Genomic DNA, 21,551 nt, shown 5'->3' on the forward strand with positions numbered 1-21,551 from the left:
GATCAGAAGCTGAATGTTCTGAGAGGTGGCTGAAATGAGGAAGATGGCTTGATATTAATGAGCTGTATATGGGAAGAATGATTTGGTAGTTTTTAATGTTATCTGAGCAGCCATGTTTTCAATGCAACAATCCCACGAGACGCTTTCTCGGACTTCTCAGTGCTTAGGTCTCCAAAGATATCTTCCTTTTTGCTTTGGACAGATCCAGCATTTGTGATGATTCTGGAGAAAGGGATGAAAAACTACCCAAAATGATTGGTTTAGTTCGTGAGCCCACACTTCAAACAGAAGGAGAGTCACTCAACAGACACATGTTGCCGGGAGTAAGTGCTGACACAGCCTTTCTTGCTGTTTGTAGTGGATAAGCATATGTTCTTAACGTGTATGTCTGTAAGCATGGGATGAATGGAGATTGTAACTTCCAAAGAGGTCTTTGAGAAGTCAAGAATGTTTCTTAAATTTGAAAATGAGCAAAATTTGGTGTAAGAGAATATTGTTGGGATGAGCTTCAGCAGTGCTCTGTCACTAATTCGCTGCACAGCCTGGCTACAATGCTGAGGCTTCTGCCCTGGTCTGTTTTTTTTTTTGTTTTTCCTTTAAAAACAAAATTTCTTGGTTTTTCTTATCCAGTTCCCAAGGGGACCATATTTGTGTTTTATCCAAGTGCTTTTTGAAAGTAATGCCTTTTTCACTTCCAATGCTTTCTTGCTTGTACTTATTTGTCATTTAAAAAGCTATCTCCTCTTATATTATTGTATCTCCTATACATAAGGCTTATTAAAGGGTAGTTACACTTTGTCTTTCTTGCCTTCAGTGGTGAGTTAGTCTGCTGTTGTGAATATATGAAACCTTTTTTAATGCTTCAGAAGGAAGGGAAAAGCCCCCACACTTGCTATAATAAGGATGAATTTTACCTTGATGCCTTGGATTAGTACAACTAACAAGCATGAATGCCTCACTCATGTTCACTCATGTTGTATGAATTTGTGAATGTGTTTGGCTAGTGTGAACAGCAAGTGCATTAGTAGTGATATGAAATGGGCACAGTGTCTAGCACAGTTACTAGGGTTCCTGTGTGCAGCTGCAGTCCTAAAAAGTTGCAGATATTTTCTCATGGTTATTAGGTGTCCCAAAGGCCTTGGAAAAGAAAATATAACACTAATGGATTTTTTATAAGCTTCATTAGGTCTGGGTACTTAATTGCCAGTTTTGCTTAGGAGAATATGATGAAGGAAGAAAGGAGATTATTTTAATAGTTTTTACCACCCTACCCTTTAAATCTTCTGGCTTTTGACACTTGATAAAACTGATCTGGTGGATAAGTAGGATTTAAATAGTTTGCAAAAATCCAAGCTAATGGCTAGAGACTCATATCTAGCAAAGAATATTGGTGTTTCTCAGATGTTAAAAGCATAGTTGCTTGAGTGATGGGTACTCCTCATGGAAACCCTAGCAGTATAAAACAAGATTTTTGGAGATTTGTAAGGGAGGCCTGAGAGGACTGAGGAAGCTGCTGGAATTTGGACTGTTGGGGACAACTAAAAATCTACACAGGTAGCCTTAGTTTGCACTTGTCTTATTTGCACAAGAACAAGCCATTTAAAGATAATTGCTGTGCCTGGAAAAGAAGCCACACCCTGAGATGTCTCTTGCAGGTGCTAAATCGAATTTGGCATCTTAATAAGGAGGAATGCTGGGGGATTTGGTCTGCAAAAATGCCAGTCTTCTGCCTTGAATAAATTGCCTCTGAAAAGTACTTTAATTATAGTGTAAAAGTGTAGTCTTGATAAACGTGTAACTAAACTGTTTACTGTTTCAGGGTAGCTAAAATGCACAATGATTTTGTTTACTGTATGTGTCACTTGGCATTACTCAAGAATATCCATGGTCTGTCCACAGCCCCAGGATTGCAGCATATTTTGTAGAACCACAAGGGCAGTAGGAGGAGGCAGTAGTGCTTAGAATGTATTTATCAGAAGTCATCACAGTGATGACACAAAGCACACTTAACCACCTTCCAGTGACTGGAGGGAAACAGGCTTAAACTCCCTTTACTGCTCTGATAGACAAAGTAAGACCCTAAGCTTTCGTAAGAGGAAGATCTGAATAGTGGAGGGGTTTGGTCTAGTATTTGGCCCATCTTGGAAAGAATATTGTTTATGGCTGTCTGTAGTTGATTGACGCAAGTTTACGTGGCTTATCTGCCCTCTCAGTACATGTGGATGTGGGAACCACCTTGTTGCCTGTTTTTGCAACCATCATCTTCCCTCCTCCCCTTGTAGGGAGGCCTTCCAGCCCCAGATCTTGCTGCTTACAGGCTGAAAACAAAAAAGCCCTTGGCACAGAGCTTAGCACTACTGGACTAGCTCAGGAGATAAATGTACGATTGGGAATAAATTACAACTCTTTAATTACAGCTGACAGATCTTAAAATCTTTACTCTTTAGTGTGAAAAAAATGCAAACCAACCCAAAACCCCATGAAATCTGTGTTAAACTCGATCAATTATTACAAAAGCCCCAGCTTGAATCTCTTCTTCCATGAGAACATGAAAAGGTTTTTTTTTTCTAGGAGCTGTTGCTTTTGTCTTATGACTTGAGCCTGGCTTCCCTGCTCTGCTTATGGCATAGTTGGCTGCTCTTATGCTGCTAGTGGGAACCTTGTTTCACTAGATCGTGATTGTTGTCAAAATGCTATGAGACTTCCTTGGATTTGTGCTGGATCAGTGTGTCAATTTTTAGGCCGTTCTGTCGCAACTAGCTCCTTTTGTACTTCCATCTGTATTGGTATTTTGACATTTAATGTTGGTTCTGTCCTAGATCCTGTTATGTGACTGAGTACATGACAGCTTCTCTCAATAGGAGCATTTGTTAACGGATGTGTTTTTCTGATTCAGTCTTCCTTTATAATTTTTTGACCCCGAAGGAGTACTTTTGTCTGCTTATACTGCAGTCAGATTTATGTCTGTCTCTGTTTTCCAGCCACCCACCACCTAATAGCCCTTGGTTGCACAAGATAAGTAACAGGTTTTTATTTTTTAAAAAATCCAAGAAGTACAGGAAGTACATAATGACTGTTCAAGCAGTAGATGCTTTTGTTTTCTTGAGTCAATGCTGAATACTCTTTTGGGATGATGGTTTTGCAGATGAGTCAGAACAACTCAGTTGAGGAGGCCTGATCATATTAACTGTGGTCCACACATTGCTCTTCTGGGGCTGTGCTGCGCTTGATCCTGGATGTTCCACTGGTGGCAGCGGGGCCTTGAGGAGAGGTTTAGAATGAAAACTGATTCAGAGCTGGTAGCCTAAATTTTTGGGTGGCATTTTTAGAAACACAAACTTTGTCCACACAGTTTCCCTGGAGATTTACTTCTTTAAGTGTGCAATGGCGTACATGCTTAGCTGACAGCTCTTGTTTAAGGTTAAGAGCTGCATCACTGATTCAGTGACTGATGTTCAGAGGGATTTCCTGCTTGCTTACATATTGGAGGTGGCAAGTGATACTCCCTTGCTTTGTTTGTGAGAAGTAATATTTTATAAGTAGGATGGCTCTAGACAGTATTTTAAATCTTCTTTTTTCAAAGTATGATGGTGTCCTACAAAATAAGAACTTTTCAAATATGTAACTGGGGTAATCTAATCTTGCTGAAAGAGGGGTACCCTGCCTGTTTTATTGGGCCCTTGCTAAACAGTTAGGAAAAACTAACCTGATGAATGTAAAGTAAATCTGTGAAAGGTTAATGAATTTATAAATGCTAATGTTAAAGCAAGGAAGGGGCCGAAACTGAGCAGGTGGGTGCAAGAGGACTGTCCCATTTAAGGGAGCTCTTGGTACCAACAGTACATACAAGTAAGTCTGTTTCTTGTTACCAGAGTTTAGTAAAATATTTAAATAAAGGGAAGAGAGGTTCGCTGGGGTAGAGGAACAAGGGGAAAATTAGTGCTTGACTGTGTGGTAATTGAGCAGATAGAACTTGTGGCTGACTTACTTTGGATGGCTGTCTTCTTTTATAGTAACTTTTTTTTTTTTTTTTTTTAATGGTCTGTGATTACTGATATTTTTTCTGTTGTTGGTTGTTTCAGGTGGAGGAGTCCTCAAGTGAGAAGCAAATAAAGAGTCCTCTTCCATCTTCAGAAAGAAAACCTGCTAAGCTAGTTAGGAGCAGGTCTTTAGAAAAGTCCTTGGACCTTAATGAGAATGAAAATCTTCCAGAGAGGAGCAGTGCTTCAGATAGTGAGGAAGGTAAATCTTTTAACAGTTGGGATATGTAAGACAACATGACTTTGGTGTTCCATCTCACTTGTGGAAAAAGTTAGAGAACTTTCTGATCTTTTGAAACTTGTTTGCTTATTTGTTTCACAGAATTGCAGCAAAAGTATTTTTTTAATCTTTGTTTCTGTGGGGAAAAAAAGTTGTTGGGTGTTTAGAATGAAAACAAATCGTGGTTTTCTTTCTTTCTTTTGGTGGGTACAGAGTTGCCAACAGCTTAAATGAAAAGTTTCTTGACAATGGGGTGGTGCTTATTTCAAAGATATTTCTTTCCTTTGTATTTCTTGGAAACTGAGGGGAAACATTTTAGGCTGAACTTAAGTTTCTGAAAGATTCCCCCAATTCCCTTCTTTACACTTATACTTTCTTAAAGCTTATGGGCTTTGATGTTATTGATGGAGTAAGCTGAGGAACTTACTGAAAGCCCAGGGTTTCAGCAGAGTATTGTGCATATTCTGAATCTGATCTGAAGATGAAAAACCTTAATGGATATCTTGCAGCAGCTTTCACTCTCTGTGCTAACAGTGGATTCTAATATACCAACCTCATATCTTGTTACCCAGTACAAGATAGAAGAAGCGCAGGTACCTGGATGACAGACTTGTGCTGAGATTTGTGGTGCTTGTCCTGTGGCCCACAGTAGCCCCTGACAAGTTCTCACTTTCTGTGGTGAGAGTTTCACTTACTCTGGGGGAGTTTTCTGTGCCAAAGGGCTCTAGTTGTTCACACATCTCATTGAACTTTGGTGGATATTCTGTAGTATCTGAATTTTGTATTCTGTAAATGCCTTTAGAGTGAAGTGTGCACAACCTGTATTGGTTCCAAGGTTATATGGTGGTGAGAAAAAAAAAAGACAGAAAACCCCAATAGTAGTACTGTGCTCAGTAGCAACTGTATATTTCTTTCATGTGCAAAGAGAACTTACTTCATCACTTGTTGTCAGGAATAGAACAGTTTAGTTAATTGAAGGCAGTTCTTAGTCTCACTGAGAAATTTTGTGTCTTGTTGTTTCAGAGTTGACAATTGAAGCTGTTCGCAGGTGTCATTACGGGGGTATTATTGAGGTGTGCAGGAAAGCTTTCAGAGTTACGGATTGAGTTGGCTGCCTTCAAGTTGTGATTTTTGCCTGGGGATATGGTTATATTCAATTAACTTCCCTGTTGCTCCCCCATACTGCTTCTGTGTTGGCTTGAGTTCAGATTCAACTCAATGCATGTCAGGCATTATCATTTTTGTGAATATACCTATTTAAAGAGGCTGTTGTTTATGCCATACTCCTACATGCTTAAAGAGTAAATTAATTCACAAATTAATTTACTCTTTCACAGGTGTATCTCTTAGAGCAGCAGAAAGTTCTGGCTTTTGGATGTTTTAGATATTTTGCAGCTTTCCTATTTTCTTATTACTACATCTTTCTTCTGTCTCTGGATTTTATTTTTTATGGTGAAGGTCTCCAGTTAAACTGATTAAAAAGTAGTCCTGTTGTCTTTCCTGCTGCTAGTTGCCTAAACAATAGCAGTAAATAATCTCTGTCATGCCGGCATTAGTGATATTGAATAAACAGAGCATATTAAACTGGAGATATCTCTTTAAAAAAAGACAGCTGACTTCATGCCGCTTTTCTTATTTTTCTTCCCTTCTCCAAGACTAGTCTTTTTTTTATTAGGAGCAGAATTTTCTAGACTCACAACATTAATCTTTTCTCTCAGAATCTTCATGGTTAGAATTTTTTTTCTTCTGTTTCTCTGTCTGTTTTCTGTTGCAGTTGCCCCACACTCTCACAAGGTGAATTCCTTCATGCAAATGAAACTAGCTTTCCTACATGGCAAAGGTTTACCCATGCAATTAATTTCTCTTGTGTCCTCTGGCTCATACTCAGGCTGCCCATGGAGGTGTCCTGGCAAATAAGGTGAGGGGCAAGCTCAAGACTGTTGTTCTTCACAACATTAATTCCCTTGTCCTAAGCAGTTCTTACCTTGGGTATGGGGGGTCTGCATCCCACTGTGCACCACTGGCCTATTGACCTGCATCTTGGTGGTTTTGTTCAGTTTCATAAATCAGAGTAAAAATAATGAGCCATGACAAACTTTTGACTAAGCTAAACATTAGTATCTGTGGCCTGAATTCTGAATTTCAGAAAACAGATTTTAGTTCAAGCATAGAATACATGTTTCCAGCACAGGGCCAAGAGATCTTTATAATTTCCTCAAGACTCTTTAGTATATGGTAGCTTGTTTGTTTTCCATGACCATGTTCAGCAACATGAAATACTTCAAAGAAAGAAGGGGGAAGCAGGATATAGGGAGAACAGTATTTTCTGCTAGAAGGCTCTCCTGTATTCAGGGAGATCACACAGTTCTGTTCTCCTTGTGTAACCTGACAGACTTACTGTGTTGTGTCTGTGTGTACTAATAACCGCCTTAAATGTGTGATCTGCAGGAGAGCATAACTGCCTGCACCGTGGTGCTGCAAGATGGGCACAGCAGAGGCTTGACTGCTTGCAGATAGTGGTATATAGGGCATACAGTGTTTAAAATACAGGACAGTTGAAATTAGATTCAGCCCTGTGTTAGTTGTCCCCCTCTTCCCCCCCAATACAAAATTTTGGATATGCATTGTATGTAAGGAGGAGTAGCCCTGTTACCTTATTAGCATTTTAATCAAAATACTGAAAGATATATTTTGTTGAAAAAAAAATTATTTACTTTGGTGTAAAGGATATATGTTTGGAGGATATATGTTTAAGTCACCTGAAGGCAAAAAGTGGTGGGGATTTTTTATCTTGTGAACTTGAAAAAGCTAGCATTGTGACAATACTTACTTAGTAGCTCCCTGAGATAATTCTGTACTTAAAGTATAGGAGAGTTCTCTGAAAATGGTTAATACTGCTGGTACAGTCTTTAAATAGATGATGTCTGGAGCATGTTCACTTCTAGGAATTGGTTTTTTTCACTTGATTTCAGGAGTAATTGGCTAAAAGCTTCTACCTACATATCTTTCATGCAGCCTGTAATTTTTCTCCATCCCCAGCAGTATAGAAATGTTCAACAGAGCCAAGATTTGCATACGTACTTTTTAAAAATCCTGACCTCCCCCAACTCTTTGGAGTAGAAAAATCAGCCTTCTTACTAATTTGTTTGGTAGCCTCTGCTCTTATCAGTTCAACGTTCTTAATTTGCTTGTGGCATGTGCTTAGCTTTTTGCTGTGGGTTGTTGAGGGGAATTTTAATAACAGTGGTTTTCTTACTGCCCCATCCCCCCCATTTTCTGTCTCTTTCTTTGCATTGCAGATGTGTTTAAACTTCTACCATCTCTGCTGCATAATGGTATTATATTCAAACATGATTTCACAGCTTGCCTTGCAGTGATGAAAATGACCTTAGGAAGTGCAAAGCAGTAGTGGGGGAGGGAATAGACCTGCTGTCGTTAAGCTGAACCAGAACACTCTGGGTAATATGTTTACTTCTGTGTTTTTGACTTTAGGTAAGGATCCCCCTAGGGATCCTTACCTAAAGTCAGAATAATCTCATGTTCTTTTAGCAGACAGCTCCAATTCAGCTAGAAATGTATTCAGGTTAAGAAAGTTAGTGTTGATAATTGTATGCTACTGAGTGGTTAGAACAGTACTGAAAGTGAAGGAGATAAACTGATATCTCTGTTTTTGCACAAAACATTTTGTAAATAAAGAGCATTTCAAGCCAGTCTTAGGTAAAATGCTTCATGTTGCCCTACTGTTGTGAAAAACAAAGGCAAGTTTACCTGTATGAGATGAAACAGTAGCCAAACATGTATCTTCACTTGTAGCAGAGATAAGTGGTTAAGGCTGGCTGTTCTGTTGAAATTACTAGTGTATAAAGTGTACGCTTATTCACTGCTATGCTACTGTTTGTGCTCACTGCTTCATCTAGGATTTTTACAGATAAATTTTGAGAAGCCCAGATGGAAGTGTCTTGAAGCTTGTCAAGCTCTTGGTGTATCCTACTACTTGGTTCCACAGATGTGGAATTTGCAGCATTTATGCATACATGCACCTTCCAGACCCAGTCCAAAAAGTTTACAGTTTTTCTGGAGAACAGCTGTTTGAATCCTAGCATCAAAAGTAGCTGATGGGCCTGTTATGTAAACCCAGGTTTAGCTTGGATTTTCTGAAAATTACTGCTGTATGTGCTAACAACATTTTAAAAAAACCCTTTGTTTCTTCCAAGAGCTGAGAAGGATTGTAAGTAGAAAACATGTTTCTCAATAGAGAAATATGGCGCTTCATTGACTCTTCCTTATTAGAGACATGACCATATAGAGCTAGTTGTAGGTAAATTAGCTAAGGGAAAGTTTTATATAGACCTGTGGGTGCTTTTTGTTCTGACTCACTAGAAAGAGGACAGACTCAGAGTAATGGAGCTTGGTAGCAAGATCTGCACCTTAAGGTAATAAAGCATGGGCTTTGTGCATATGACAAGTTGCCCTAGCTTACCAAATTACCAGCAGAAAGATAGTAGCTGTCATTGGGCATTTCAGGTGAACGTGAAATTGAGTTGTTTAGCTCAGGTTCACTGGGTGTTGTGTTTGCTAAGACATATACAAATAGCTGACAAAGCTGATCTGATGCTTATCTGGTGGCTTGATCATGTGTCTGGGTGTCTTTATTTTTTTGTAAAGTGGTTGCAGATTCCTTGGGCGTGTCAACGTCCAGCTGAGTAACACTCAACCGCAGTAACTAGGTTTGAATTGCCTGGTAGTTGATACTGTGCTAACTGATGCATAGTAGGCGGGGAGGGGGGGGGGAATGGATGTCAGCATCAGTATCTGAAACTTCCTGTCTCTTAGCAAAAGAGAGGATGTGGGGAGTGCACTCTGAAAGGAGAGATCTGTAATGTTGGGGTCTTGTTAAATTAGGTCAAACTTACAGTTCACTTTGCCCTGCCTCTTGTTAGAGTTAGATTCAGTTAGGAGACAAAATACAGTGAGCATAAGCTGAAAACTCGGGCTGAATTTCTGGCTTCCCACAGAATGTTTCAGCACTGCAGAATTTATATTCTGCATGTAATGACTGCGTATTGACTGGTTAAATAGGCCTCTTGAAATGTGTGTTTGCTTTCTGTCCCATCTCATAATTGTGTGGAATTAAAATTGCATAAGCAGAGCACAGAATGGAGAGGAAGTCAACCTCTTGTGCAAGCACAAAAATGCAGCACTCACGCTTCACTTTTGGGGTCCTACTTTGAAGCCTGATGAGATCAAGGAGAGCTTTTTTGGAGGCAGATGTTCTAGCAGGCTAGGACCAGAACTAGAGAGGGAGTCTGCTCAGTCAGAACTGGCTTTCCTTGGGGACTGCTGTGGTTGTTCAGTTGGTGCATTTGACTTATCAATACTGACTGCTACCAAGGCAGGAATGTTTTAAGTGCTGTAACCTTAACCTGCAGGCAGCTTGTGAACTACAGCGTGATATTCAGGCTCCCTTTGCATTTGTGGCTGGCACTGACCTTTCCTAGCCCTGAGCATTCATTTGTATCAGTTGAAAGGTTGGCCATTCTGACTTTTGTCTGTCTGCTGCAAGATTTGCATTTGGACTGCTTGTTTCATTTTAGTGATGTGTGGTGCTGGGGGGCTTGTTTCTCTTGCTGGTAATTATAGTTTAGGATTGACTTGTTTCTAAAGCATAAGCAGATTGAGTCGGGATTGGCACAGGAAACTGCTTGCCCTCTAGGATTATAGTTCTATCCCTTATCTCTTGCAAGTGTGGCTGAGAAAACCACAAAGCTGAGTCATGCCAGCAACCACCAAGAAGCAGAAATAGCAAAGATCAGTGCTGCAGCCACAGAATGCCACTGGGGTGCTCGGTGGCTTTGAAATAGATGATGGCATTTTGAGCCTCTCCATGCATTTTTGGGAACTGCAGAATGAAGCAGGGTATCCCTTGTGTTCCTGTTCAGTAGGTATGGAGGGAAGAACTGTTTGGGAGTCTACCTGGTCCCTTAGACTGTGAGCATTACCAGTGTTTCAACTGTTAAAAGCAGAATTCTGGAGCCAGCCATAAGACGAAAACTGTTATGGTTTTTCTGTCCTTCTTGTCTTTTGCACAATAGACACACATATTAATTGAAATTATGCTAACTTTCTTTCCCTAATGTTTCTTGCAGGATTAGTAGAATACTGAAGGCAAAATTAAAGGGATGGTACCTTTTGCTATTAATTTATGAATTTGCACAAGGAAGTGGTAGTAGTGGTGTGTATTTGAAAATCAGCTTTGGACTTTGTTCCTGAAGGCAACCTACCTATCAAATCATTTGCTGCTATCCTTACTGGGTTTCTGAGAGCAAGAAACAAATGCTGATGCAAGCCTGGGAAAGATTTAAGCTGTAATAAAGCCTAGAATGCTATCAAGGTTATGCATAATACTGTTCTTAACCTGATCTCTGTCTTTCTTAGCAGTGAAGGAGACTGTCTCTGACAATGATCTCTATGGGAGACTTTTTATAAACAGAGTTTTCCATATCACTGCAGACAAGATGTTTGAAATCCTTTTCACCAATTCTCACTTCATGCAGAGGTTTCTTAATTCCAGGAGTATAGTAGGTAATAAACTCTTCTCCCTTCTGTCTATCACAAGCTACCCTGAAAATTTTTACCTCTGAGAATTGCTAAATAGGGCTAAGTTGAATTTTTTTGAAGTTTTTCCTTGCTTTAAAAGAATTTTTAAGCTTTCAAGTTTCACTATGAGAGAGGATATCTAAAGCTAGACTATTGTTTCCCTAGGTATGCACATTTTGGAGTAAAAACCTCATTTCAGTGCACCACAAAACTGCACCTCAGTGCTTGAATTTCGAGTATGTTATTAAGTTGATGCTTTCTGTGGGGTATTTCTGATTACATTGAGTCCCAGAAATAGTGAAATTTGTATGGCTGGTACACAGGCAAAAATCATTGCATCCTCCTAAACAATACTCACAGGCTTTAATTTTCTGGGTGAGTAAATTTTATTCACTGAGACCGTAAGAACAGAAAATCAAGTCAAAAAGGGTAATATTTATTCAGTGTCAGCTGGGAAGGCAATGTGGCAAAAGCCTTTGATAATGCTAAGTGAATCTATTCCACTCTAAGCAAATGGGAAATGACATATTTTCATTTAATTGCTTACTCTTTTGTCAACCCTATTTCAGTAGATTCAGGCTCAGCTATCCAGAGCCTCACTTTTGTTTACTAGTGGGCTACATGGGTATGGTTTTTTCTGGAAAAGCCCCACAATTAATTGGAACCAGTTTTGTCTTTCCCCCTATTTCTGTTCTCAAACTGTTAAGACATGATAAGACAGGTAATTTTTATGTGAGATCTTGCATAACTTCTCATTTAGATGCTGTATCAACCCCTTGGAATAGAGACTCCAATGGCAATCAGTTGAGGACTTTGACGTACACTGTAACGATTAACAATCCCCTCTGTGGGAAGTTCACAACTGCAACGGAAAAGCAGGTACTCTGTGCATGTCCGTGTCTGTCTGGTGCCCTTTAAAGCAAGGGCAGGTCAGCTCTGTGGTCTGTCAGAGTTCTGACTGTGGATTAAAGTTCAGTGAACTGAATGTGCATCTGCAGTTTAAACAAAGCATCTCTCAGGTGGCTTGCTGTGTCTCACCATTACTGACCCAATGCTTATTAAATGAGAGTGGCTTTCTACTTTACAGATGGCTGTAAACTCCCATGAAACTCACGGGGAAACGTATTAACATCTCTTAGGAACTGGGGGATGAAAAGGTGCAATTAAAGGCTTTCAGTGTCCGCTTCTGGGCTTCCCAGTATGAGAGGTGAATTGCCTAACAAAGGGCCACTAAGATGATAAAAGGACTGCAGCATCCCATGTTGGCTGAGAGCTGGAAATGTTCAGCCCAGAGAAGAGAAGACTTAGGGGCATCTTAAAATTTTTAGAAGCATGTGAAGGAGGGTGCAAAAAATTCTGAGTCACGCCCTCACCATCAAAGGCCACGGATTTCAGTGGTGCCCAGTGACAGGACCAGAAGTGATGGACACAAATCATCTGAAACACAGATGATTGCTTCTGAACATCAGGAAACACTTTTTCACTGTGAGGGTGACTAAGCAGTGGAACAGGTTGTTCATAGAGGTTGTGGTACCTCCTTCCTTGGAGGTGTTGGAAAGCCACCTGGACATGGACCTAGGCAACCAGCTCTGGATAGTCCTGCCTGAGTTTTTGGACAAGACAAGCACCAGAGGTGCCTTCCAATCTCAACCCTTTTGTAGTTCTGCTTTGGGAAAGGTCTCAAAGAAAAGCTGTGGTCATGAGGCAGTGGCCAGCCTTGTATCTGGTATTTGAGGTAGCAGTGGGGAAGTCCTGATGTTGCTGATATTGGCTCAAGCAGGAGGCATCTTCTCTTTTCCCACCCCACCTATACTTGATATTAACTGGTTTTTATAGTGGTTCTTCAGGCTTTATCTCTCCTTGAGTTCACTTGGAGTTGGTTGATGCAGCCTAAGGAACTCAGGCTGAAAGGGGTGGGGGAAATTTGTGTACCATGAGTATACCTTCTTAATTTTATTTTCTTTTTTGATAGATCCTGCATAAGCAGAGCCAGAAGGGTCAGTCTTACCAGGTAGATGCTGAGGTCCTGACCCATGATGTCCCCTACCATGATTATTTCTACACTGTGAACAGATACTGCATCAGCCGCACGTCCAGTCACAAGTGCCGGTTACGGTGAGCCTGCATGGTGCATGGGGGGGAGGGCAAAAGCCAAGGCAGGGATGTTCTCAGTTGAGATTTGCCAGCAGCACAGAGAATGTTGGGTTCTCTTCTGAAAAATAAGCTTAGTTTATTTCTTGTCACATGTATGCTGTGCTTGGATCTCATTAATGCAGTGAGAAATTAACGGAGACGTTGACTCTGAGGTACAGAACTCATCTCCAAGAGTGAACTGGGTCATGACCAGCCTTGTGTTTTTGAGTGCAGCTGTGTGAGTGGGAGAAATTGGAAAAAATTGAGATGCTTTATTAGAAGGTTTCCCAGTCATCCTTGCTAAGGGTCTGTAGAGGAGAATGATTTCACAGGAATGTGCAGGGAAGATAGAATGTACTTAATTTTGCAAGGAGGGTACTCATGTGAACTCTGTCTAGATAGGGAATTTCCTCTCCGATTTATTGAAAACATTGTAAGTGGTGCTGTCTTCAGCAAGAGCTTTTTTTCTCAAACTTAATCAGTGCTCAGGAAAGGTTAGCAAGCCTGGATTCTATTCTGGCTAATCTCAGGCTACCGAAAACTCCCTCTCTACTGGGAGAAAGGAAGGAAGGTCCTTGAAAGACTGCTTTGGATTTTTTATGAGTGAATCACTGTTCTTCTTTGAGACCTAGACTTGTTTTTTCTGAGACATGCGACAGCCCTAGGATAAGAGCAAAACCCTTGGTGCACATGGTGCACAGAGCATACATGTATAGAACAGAAGGCACATGGTGATGTTACAGCTGGCCTTACTAAACTATGTTTAAAATGGCTCAGAAACTCTATTTGAAAGGAGTTGTTTTGTTATACCATACACAGTGGGCTTACACTGATTGGGAAGATTACTTAAAAAGTTGAAAAAACTGTATTCTAAGATGGTCAGTCTTCTTGACTGAAATCAAGGACATTGTCCTTTATGAATAGCCTTGGGATTCACTCAGAAGCATGCCTCTGAAGGATTCTAGTCCAATTCGTTTTTATTCTGGAAGCAGTATTGATTAGCTTTACCTGAGGAATGCAAGGAATGCATGGTAGGAATGTCATTTTCCCCTCTGTCATTTTCATGGAAAGACAGATTTTAATTTCTGTCTACTCAGGGTAGGATGTGAGCACTTGAGTTGTGATAAAGAATTTCACTTTCTGCTATTGTAGTGCCCATGTAATATATCATGTGTACTCACACAAAATAAAAATCAGGACTTATTATCTGGAAGCCTGAAATCCTATTTTAAATAAGCGTTAAAATGAGAATGCTTCAGAGGGTAGAAGTCATCTGATAGTGTGAGCCTGAAGGAAAGCATTCCAAAATGTTTCCCATAATTTGAACATTTAGATTTTGACACTTTAGCTAGAGATGTTGTCTTTGCTACTGTCTCTTGCTTTATTTTCCATGAAAATACTGCCCAGCTGGAGAGCAATGGCAGTTCCAGTTAGTATTGCAAATTTTAGACATAAGCTGGAGGCTGCTTCTGATAAGAGTTTTCTGCTATCACAGTGCTGCCTAGAAGAGCACTTTTCCATTACTGCTTTCTGTTTTCTAGGGTTTCTGCAGAAGTGAAGTACAAAAAACAGCCTTGGGGCCTTGTCAAGTCTGTAATTGAGAAGAATACCTGGGGAGGAATACAGGAAAACTTTAAACAACTTGGTGAGGCATTTTCTTCTTTGTGCTGGAGTAAGGAGCCTACCTTTGCTGTGTATGGGTTTTTTTTTTTTTTTTTTTTTGGTCTGTCAAACCTGGCTTCTTGAAGAATGGCTTAAAAAAGGCAACACCTAAGCAGTCTTACACTGATGACAGGAAGTTCTGTCTTTATCTGCCAGTTCCAGGGTATGAAAGAAGTCATGTTGCTAACAAGGAGCTCTTGTATACCTGGCCATTATGGCTTTCACAAAGAAACACGAGGAGCAGCAGGAAAGCTGTTATTCTCAGCTGCATTTGCTTATCTCTAAGAATTTCCTTGACTGTGCATATGAGAAGAGAAGCAGTGGCACTTGGCAGGCTCCATGAATGTCTGTTCACAGCCTGGCCAGCCACTGCTGCAGGCTCACAGTCTAACATAATTTCTAGCCTCAGTCTACCAGTGTCATGCAGTGCTCTTCCAACTGCTGTCTGGCATAGCATTGAAGAATCCTGGCTGGGCTGAGTGTGCACCACCTCTGCAGAGTGTTCCAAGTGCCCTCTAGAAAACAGAACAGGGGTAGAGGTCAGAGTGTAGTTTGCCAATTACCTGCTTTAAGTTCATGTATTGGAAGGTGTGCTTGTTCCTCTCACTGCCACCTTGCATATCTCACAATTTGTCTTCACCTTTTTTTTGACAGTTTGGTAACCTCCTTTTTTTTCCACCTCAGAATCAGATCTCCTAATGGAGGAATATGCAATTAATCAATCCATAGAAGACTCTGGGAAATTACTTGCTCTGAGAAGAAGGCGACGCACTTTACACCGGGGTTTGGCAGAATCACTTCCTAAACGCTCTTCCCAGCATTCCTCTGGTGACATGGGAGTAGAGTCCCAGGGCAGCTTAATAGGTAGGAATTTTTTATATCAAGTGTTTTCCAAAAGGTATGTTCAAGAAAGCATAACTCTTAAAATAGTGCAAGAGTAGCACTTGCTACTCTTGCACTATTGCTCTTGTCTGTGATAGCAAATGCTTTAACAAGTTCAAGCTTCTTCAAGCTTGCATAAAGTATGTTTGGAGCATGCATGATCACTTTTATCATGAGTATCTCATGAAATTAGGGCTAATATCACCTTCAGTTTTAAAACAAACAAAAATCAACCAAAATCTTAAATACTGCTCTGTATCTGCAAAGGTTTGAAAATGAAATTGGATCAGGGAAAAAAAAAAACCTGATTCATGTAAAGGTTCTGAAAAATTTATTTTTTTCTCCAAATAACTGCACACACAGGTCATGAGTTGATTGAACTTTGCCACTTGTCTCTTGGCCCTGTCATCTCAGTTTTGGTTATTGATTTTTAATGTTAAAAAGTCTGTTTTCCATATGCTTCTGTAATTTCTGGGTCACTGAAGCATTTCTTGTAGTTCTACTGCCCTTAGGCACCACAGACTTGGCCACCAGCATATACAATATTAGTTTCCCCTAGGGAGATGAGGAACATCTGTGCACCAGTTTGTACCAGGGAATGGTAGATTCCATGACAGAAATTGAATTGTAAACAGTGATGTAGGAGCAAGTACACTTCCCTAAAGAGGGAGACAACGCCGAGTATTGATAGCACTGAGAGAATATTTGTATCAACAGCATGGGTAAAGGACTCTTTACCTATGTGAAACTGCTTCCTAATTACTTAATTTTGCTACTCTTGCTCCAGCTTTTCAGATGAGCGTGCCTCTGTGTGCATTACAGCTTTTATGTGTGTCTTTTGTGCAGGGCAGGATGTGCAAAATTAATTATAAGGATCAGTGTGCCCACAGTGATAGGTGCTCAGTTTGGAGAGAACAGGCACACACTGTCTCTCAGTGTCTGATCCCTGATGCCTGCCAAAGAGCAGGTGGCCTCTCAAAGGGCTGTTTTCAGGACAATAGATAAACCAAGCCAGTAAGGATGGGACAAGTTACAGGAAAATGTGACTGACACTGGTTGTCAGAAAGATGAATGTGAGCAGGAGCACACGCAGGAGAGATCTACTTTGCAGCCTCTCTGCTGTGTGTGACTAGCAGCACATATGCATGTTAGTAATTGATGGCCTTCAGCCTTCTCAGGCTATTCAGGTTAATGTGATCATGCCCCAGTATTGTGTTCTCCCCAGCACAATGGGTGGGGGAATTCTGATGGAAGAGCCTAACTGTTCAGCCAGCTTCTCAGAGATGACTGCAGAAATGCTTTGGTGAATGTTGGAGGTGATCCTGTGCACCTACATGACCTGATTTTATTTTTCCATCAGAAGTTGTTGGGCTATTCTGTGTGAAGTGCTGAGCACTGACATGTATCAATCTGCAGACATCCTTTAGGGATATTCTTTAGTACTTTTTAACTTCCTTCTCTTTCATGCCCTATAGGAAGGAAAAGAGATGCAGTAAGTAGGACCACCACCATCATTGTAGTAATGAGTGTCTTGTAAGTACTCACTTGCATTAAAGTGTTGCTTGACTCAAGCTCATCTTGGTTTTTATCTGTATTTGTTCCTCATTTGCATGTTAAGATTGCATGTGGCATGATAAACTAATTTGAGTGGAACATGTGGGTATAAAAGGGGAGTGGATTGACTTGGAAATGACATGTGGGATGAAAATGCTGACTTGTCAAACTAGTCTACCTTAAAGGTTTACTTAGGTCTGTCCTATTCAAAAATAAAGTCTAGAATCTACCCATTCCTAGCTTTAAAAGTTCCAAGAAGAGATAGTGTTGCTATTTTTTTGCTATTACCCAGCCTAATGGTAACTGCTAGGAATTGTTCAGATAGATACTAATTTTCACTATAGTACTGCCCCACTCATTTTTTTGCTGGGAGGATTCTGTTTCCTTAGCTGTCTTTAGCCATTTTCTTGTGTTTGTAGCATTGCAACTGAAACTGTTGAAAACTTGATTTTTGTTCTCTTCTATATGCAGTTTGCTGCTCTTGGTCTTGCTGAATATAACACTGTTCCTCAAACTCTCAAAGATAGAGCATGCAGCTGAGTCCCTTTATCATGTCCAACTTCAGGAGGAAAGCTCTTTGAAGTAAGTTGAGTTCACAATCTTTGCTTGCTTTCTTCTTCAGCTTATGTGAGAATCTGATAAAAAGAAATAAATTATAAATAATGAAATTTGAGTGGTAAGTTTTCAGAAGTGGCTGGGGCTTGCTGTACTTCTGTGGTCTATGCTGAAATCCAGTGGCATATCTGACTGCATCTTGCAGTAATAAATTTCTTCTTTGACAAGCTGTTTTGGAAGAAATGTTAACCTTAGTTTGCATTTATCAGCCTGCTGTGACTCATCTTCTGTGAATATCATAGTGCTGATCACAGAACTGAAATGTTCATCCTGTGTGAACCAGCATGTTCTCAAAAGGAATGTTAAAGATACATTTGGCTTTTTAGCTTCTCTCTGTGAGTCTCCTAAATCTCCTCTCCTTCACAAACTTCCATGTTAGGTGACTTTTTTACTGAGACACAGAAAGATGTTGCTTCCTCTTGAATACAGTATCAACAAAAAAGTTAAAAACCGTATTCTGATTTTGAGTCTGGAAGGGATGTGGGGACCTCCCATAGTGACAGTCTCAGAACTGGTTAGAGTGACTTTCTTCGTAAGAAGGATTTTGCTCCCTGAAGTGTGGACCTTATGTTGTAAACATAATGTGAGCACAGTTTTTTCTTGGTGGCTTTTGCCTGCAAAGGTCTGAGGTACTCGCTTCAAGAAAATAGGTATTGGAATTTATCTGCAGGCAGCTTTGTATGTGGCTTTTGTAAGAGGATGCTCTTAGCAATGGCAGAGCAATGGTGGCAGAGAACAGTTGCTTTTAAAAGGCATCGAGGTGCATGTTTCATGTTTCTGATGTAATCTTAATCTTTTTCAGCATATCCCCAGAAATTGTATCAAAAGAGGAGATACCTCAATATGATAAAGAACAGGTTAAACATGTGAAGGGAGTTTTAAGAGACTCAATTGAAATGCTTGAGCAGGTAGGTCTGAAAATCTTTCCTGGTGATGTTCTTGTTTCTCAACAACTCAAGTTTTCTCCCTTGTGTTGTCATAGCTTGATGTGGTGTGGTGCTAGATAAAGTTTTCTTGGTCTGTTTTGCCCCAGGCTTGAGTTTAGTTAACAGGCAGTGTTTATGTTTCTGATGTTTTGGATTGCTTTGGTTTTGAATTTGTTTCTTGGAGGGTTGGGGTTTTTTTTTGGTCGGTTGGTTTTTGTTTGGGTTTGTTTGTTTGTTTGTGGGTGGGTGGGTTTGTTTTGTTTTTTGTTGGTTTGGGTTTTTTATTTGACTAAGATGTAAGTACCCATGTCAATTTTCTTAAACTTGTCAAGTGCTTAAGAGATGTGTTAGTGCAGTTCTGAATCATGACAAAGCAAAGACTGGAGTATTTCAGAACAGATTCCCTTTTCTAAGAACACTCATATTAAGATTTCTGAAGTGTTTTGCTGTCTTATTATGGAATTTCTTCATTCAGGTTTATCTTGGCATTTGCTCCCCACTACTCTTCTAGATATTGGCAAGAGTTTCATTTAGCATTGATATCAAGGGGCCACCTAATCTCCAGTGAAAGATAAATAATTTCTGCAGACCATGTTTCTGAGAGGCTCCATAGAAGATAATCCTCCTTCACAGTAACTTAAAATTTCAGGCTCTTGTATACTACAGACCAGAAAAAAAACAAACAAAAAAACCCCATGAATACTGTTGTTGTGTCTCTCTGATGCTGAAGTCCATGACTGTTAAATCCTTACGATGCTAGGCTGAAATTTCAGCTCAGTACCTGAAGGACAGTAAATTCATGCTTTAGTTTTTACTTACTACTCAGGAATGTTCTGATTTTAACTTCATTTATTCTATCTTGTAATGCGATGGAATAAATCATTAGTTTAGGAAAGCTGAAGGGGGAGTTCACATGTACCTTTCTCCATAGTTTGCTCTTTCTTCTTCCATGTAAATACCCATGCCAATTTTCTCCACTAAAGGAGGTTAGAAAAAGAAGCCATTTCTTACACTCCTCTTTTAGAGGTGTCTCTGCATGCACAACTGCTAATAATCTATTAATTAACTACTTTGATCGCAACTTGAAAAAGCCTGAGTGCTGGAAGTTTCACTTTAGAGATGAAATTTTCTGATTTTCATGCCATTTTTATTTTCTCTGCTTACTATCCGAACAATTCCTAATTCTGAAGTGTTAAGTGCTTTTGAACAAACAGTGTAAAAAAAGAAAAGTGAGAATTTAGCCACCTTTTTCATCCAGAATGACACTTTTTGTCTGGCAGTCCTGATGCATCTTAATGCTTGCTACCTTGTGTTTTCTGAGGGTTGTCAATAATCTAAACATGTTTTGTGCACCAAAATGCACTAGGAGGGCCAGGTGGTAAAAGAAAATTCATGTTGTGCTGCCATGTTCCTTGGAGTATTTGCACTGAATGTTATCTGTGACTGAAAATGAGTGGGATGGTTTATCTTCTGTGATGTTGTCTGGTGAGGTGTTAAGACTTTATCATCCTGGACTGTTAGTATTTATAAACTCTACGGAGTGTATCTTTGAGGAGAGCACAGTAAGCTAACTGTTTATGGAAACAGAGAGGAGGAAATCACATGAAATCTTTAAAAGAAAAGAAGGAGGGAGACTATTTTCCTGATATCTCTCACCCATGCAGGAGACTGACTTAAGTAATTGGTGGGGGGGGGGTTGGATTGTATTTTCACAGCTGAAGATTTCCCTTTCCACGCTCCAAAGAAGCTTTGACCACTTGAACAGGACACAGAGCAGCAAGACTGAGAGTTAATAGCCACATCAGGTTTTCATTCAAGATGTTGGAAGAACAGATGGGTGTGTGAGGACTTGTGGGGTAGGGACTGTAACTGTCTCCTCTGGACTCTTTACTATTGCACAGAATAAAAGGTTTGTGGAAGAAGTAAGTCGGGTTCCACGTTGCCATAGCTTGGCAGTCTTGTCTCTCCTGCCAGCCTTCTTCTCTGGGGAATTTCAATTCCAAACAGTGCAGAGCTCTTGGATCCATCTTGGTGAGTGAGTGAGGGCACTTGTACTGCTGGTGAATGGATCTGAACATTTCAGAGGGGAAAAAACACTTGGCAGAGACCTGGGCTTGTCTTACGAAATTGCAGCTTTTTATGTCAACGTAGGAAAATGACCATCAGTGAACAGTGTTTTGGAGAAAAAAGAATGTTAGTGGATTCACAGCCACACGATCTTCATAGTCTTTTTTTAGCCATGGGGACCTCGTGAAGCAAGTCACCATCTTAACGATGAATATGCCTAAGATTAATTAACAGGAAAGGCTTTAAGATCTCTTGCATACTGCAAGCTTTGGCAGGCTGCCTTCTGCCATATGTTTCCAGCTCTCCCAGAGAAATTTCAGCCCTCGGTGTTTTCCCTCTATCGAGGGCTGTGCTTCAGCGTGGTGTGCCCACTGATGATGACACTCCTTTTCATGCGCTTCAAGCGTTTTCCAAGCAGGTTGAGGGAAAGAAGATGAATACAGAAAGAAAATCCCAGAAAATGCAAGGGCCGGCCCCCTCCCTCGAGTTTGGGCCGTGTTAGGAGGGCAGCGCTGGCTCGGGCGGTGCACAGCCCATCGGGCAGTGATGCAGACACAGGTGTGGGGTAGGGAGGGGGTGCAAGGTGGGTGTCGAGGTGTGCGGGGATGGGGGGGCACTTTTTCCCGGCCCCGTGTCCAGCCCCGGGGAGCGGGGGCGGCCCGGGCCCATGGCGCCGCCCCCCGCGGCCGCCACCTGTTGCGCTGCCCCTTTAAGGCGGGTGCCCCCGCGTGACGGCGGCGCCGCCCCCCGCGCGCCCATTGGCGCGCGCCGCCGTCAGGTGGACTGTCCGGGCGGGGGGCGCCCCCCCGCCCCCCCCCCCCCGCACACCTCGGGGCGCGCGCGGCCAATGGCGGG

The 21,551-nt window shown here is 41.0% G+C and overlaps 1 protein-coding gene across 7 annotated transcripts in view; it reads left to right on the forward strand.

Annotated features, from left to right (window-relative positions):
- GRAMD1C (GRAM domain containing 1C) overlaps positions 1-20,555 on the forward strand; it is a 51,529-nt gene extending 30,974 nt beyond the window's left edge. For 5 of the 7 annotated variants that reach the window (XM_059837999.1, XM_059838004.1, XM_059838005.1 and 2 more), the window contains 11 exons: positions 203-323; positions 4,083-4,242; positions 10,696-10,842; positions 11,618-11,736; positions 12,830-12,972; positions 14,532-14,635; positions 15,337-15,516; positions 17,010-17,067; positions 17,560-17,670; positions 18,506-18,611; positions 20,345-20,555. In XM_059837999.1, the coding sequence (XP_059693982.1) occupies positions 203-323; positions 4,083-4,242; positions 10,696-10,842; positions 11,618-11,736; positions 12,830-12,972; positions 14,532-14,635; positions 15,337-15,516; positions 17,010-17,067; positions 17,560-17,670; positions 18,506-18,611; positions 20,345-20,422 (1,327 nt within the window). In that variant the 3' untranslated portion in view covers positions 20,423-20,555. Of the gene's footprint in view, positions 1-202; positions 324-4,082; positions 4,243-10,695; positions 10,843-11,617; positions 11,737-12,829; positions 12,973-14,531; positions 14,636-15,336; positions 15,517-17,009; positions 17,068-17,559; positions 17,671-18,505; positions 18,612-19,104; positions 19,330-20,344 lie in introns of those variants that run through there. The other 2 variants (XM_059838001.1, XM_059838000.1) reach the window with 2 other exon arrangements.
- Positions 20,556-21,551: the final 996 nt, after the last annotated feature.

This window comes from Haemorhous mexicanus, chromosome 2 (genome assembly GCF_027477595.1).
Source record: "Haemorhous mexicanus isolate bHaeMex1 chromosome 2, bHaeMex1.pri, whole genome shotgun sequence".
In the NCBI taxonomy this organism is placed as follows: Eukaryota; Metazoa; Chordata; class Aves; order Passeriformes; family Fringillidae; genus Haemorhous; species Haemorhous mexicanus.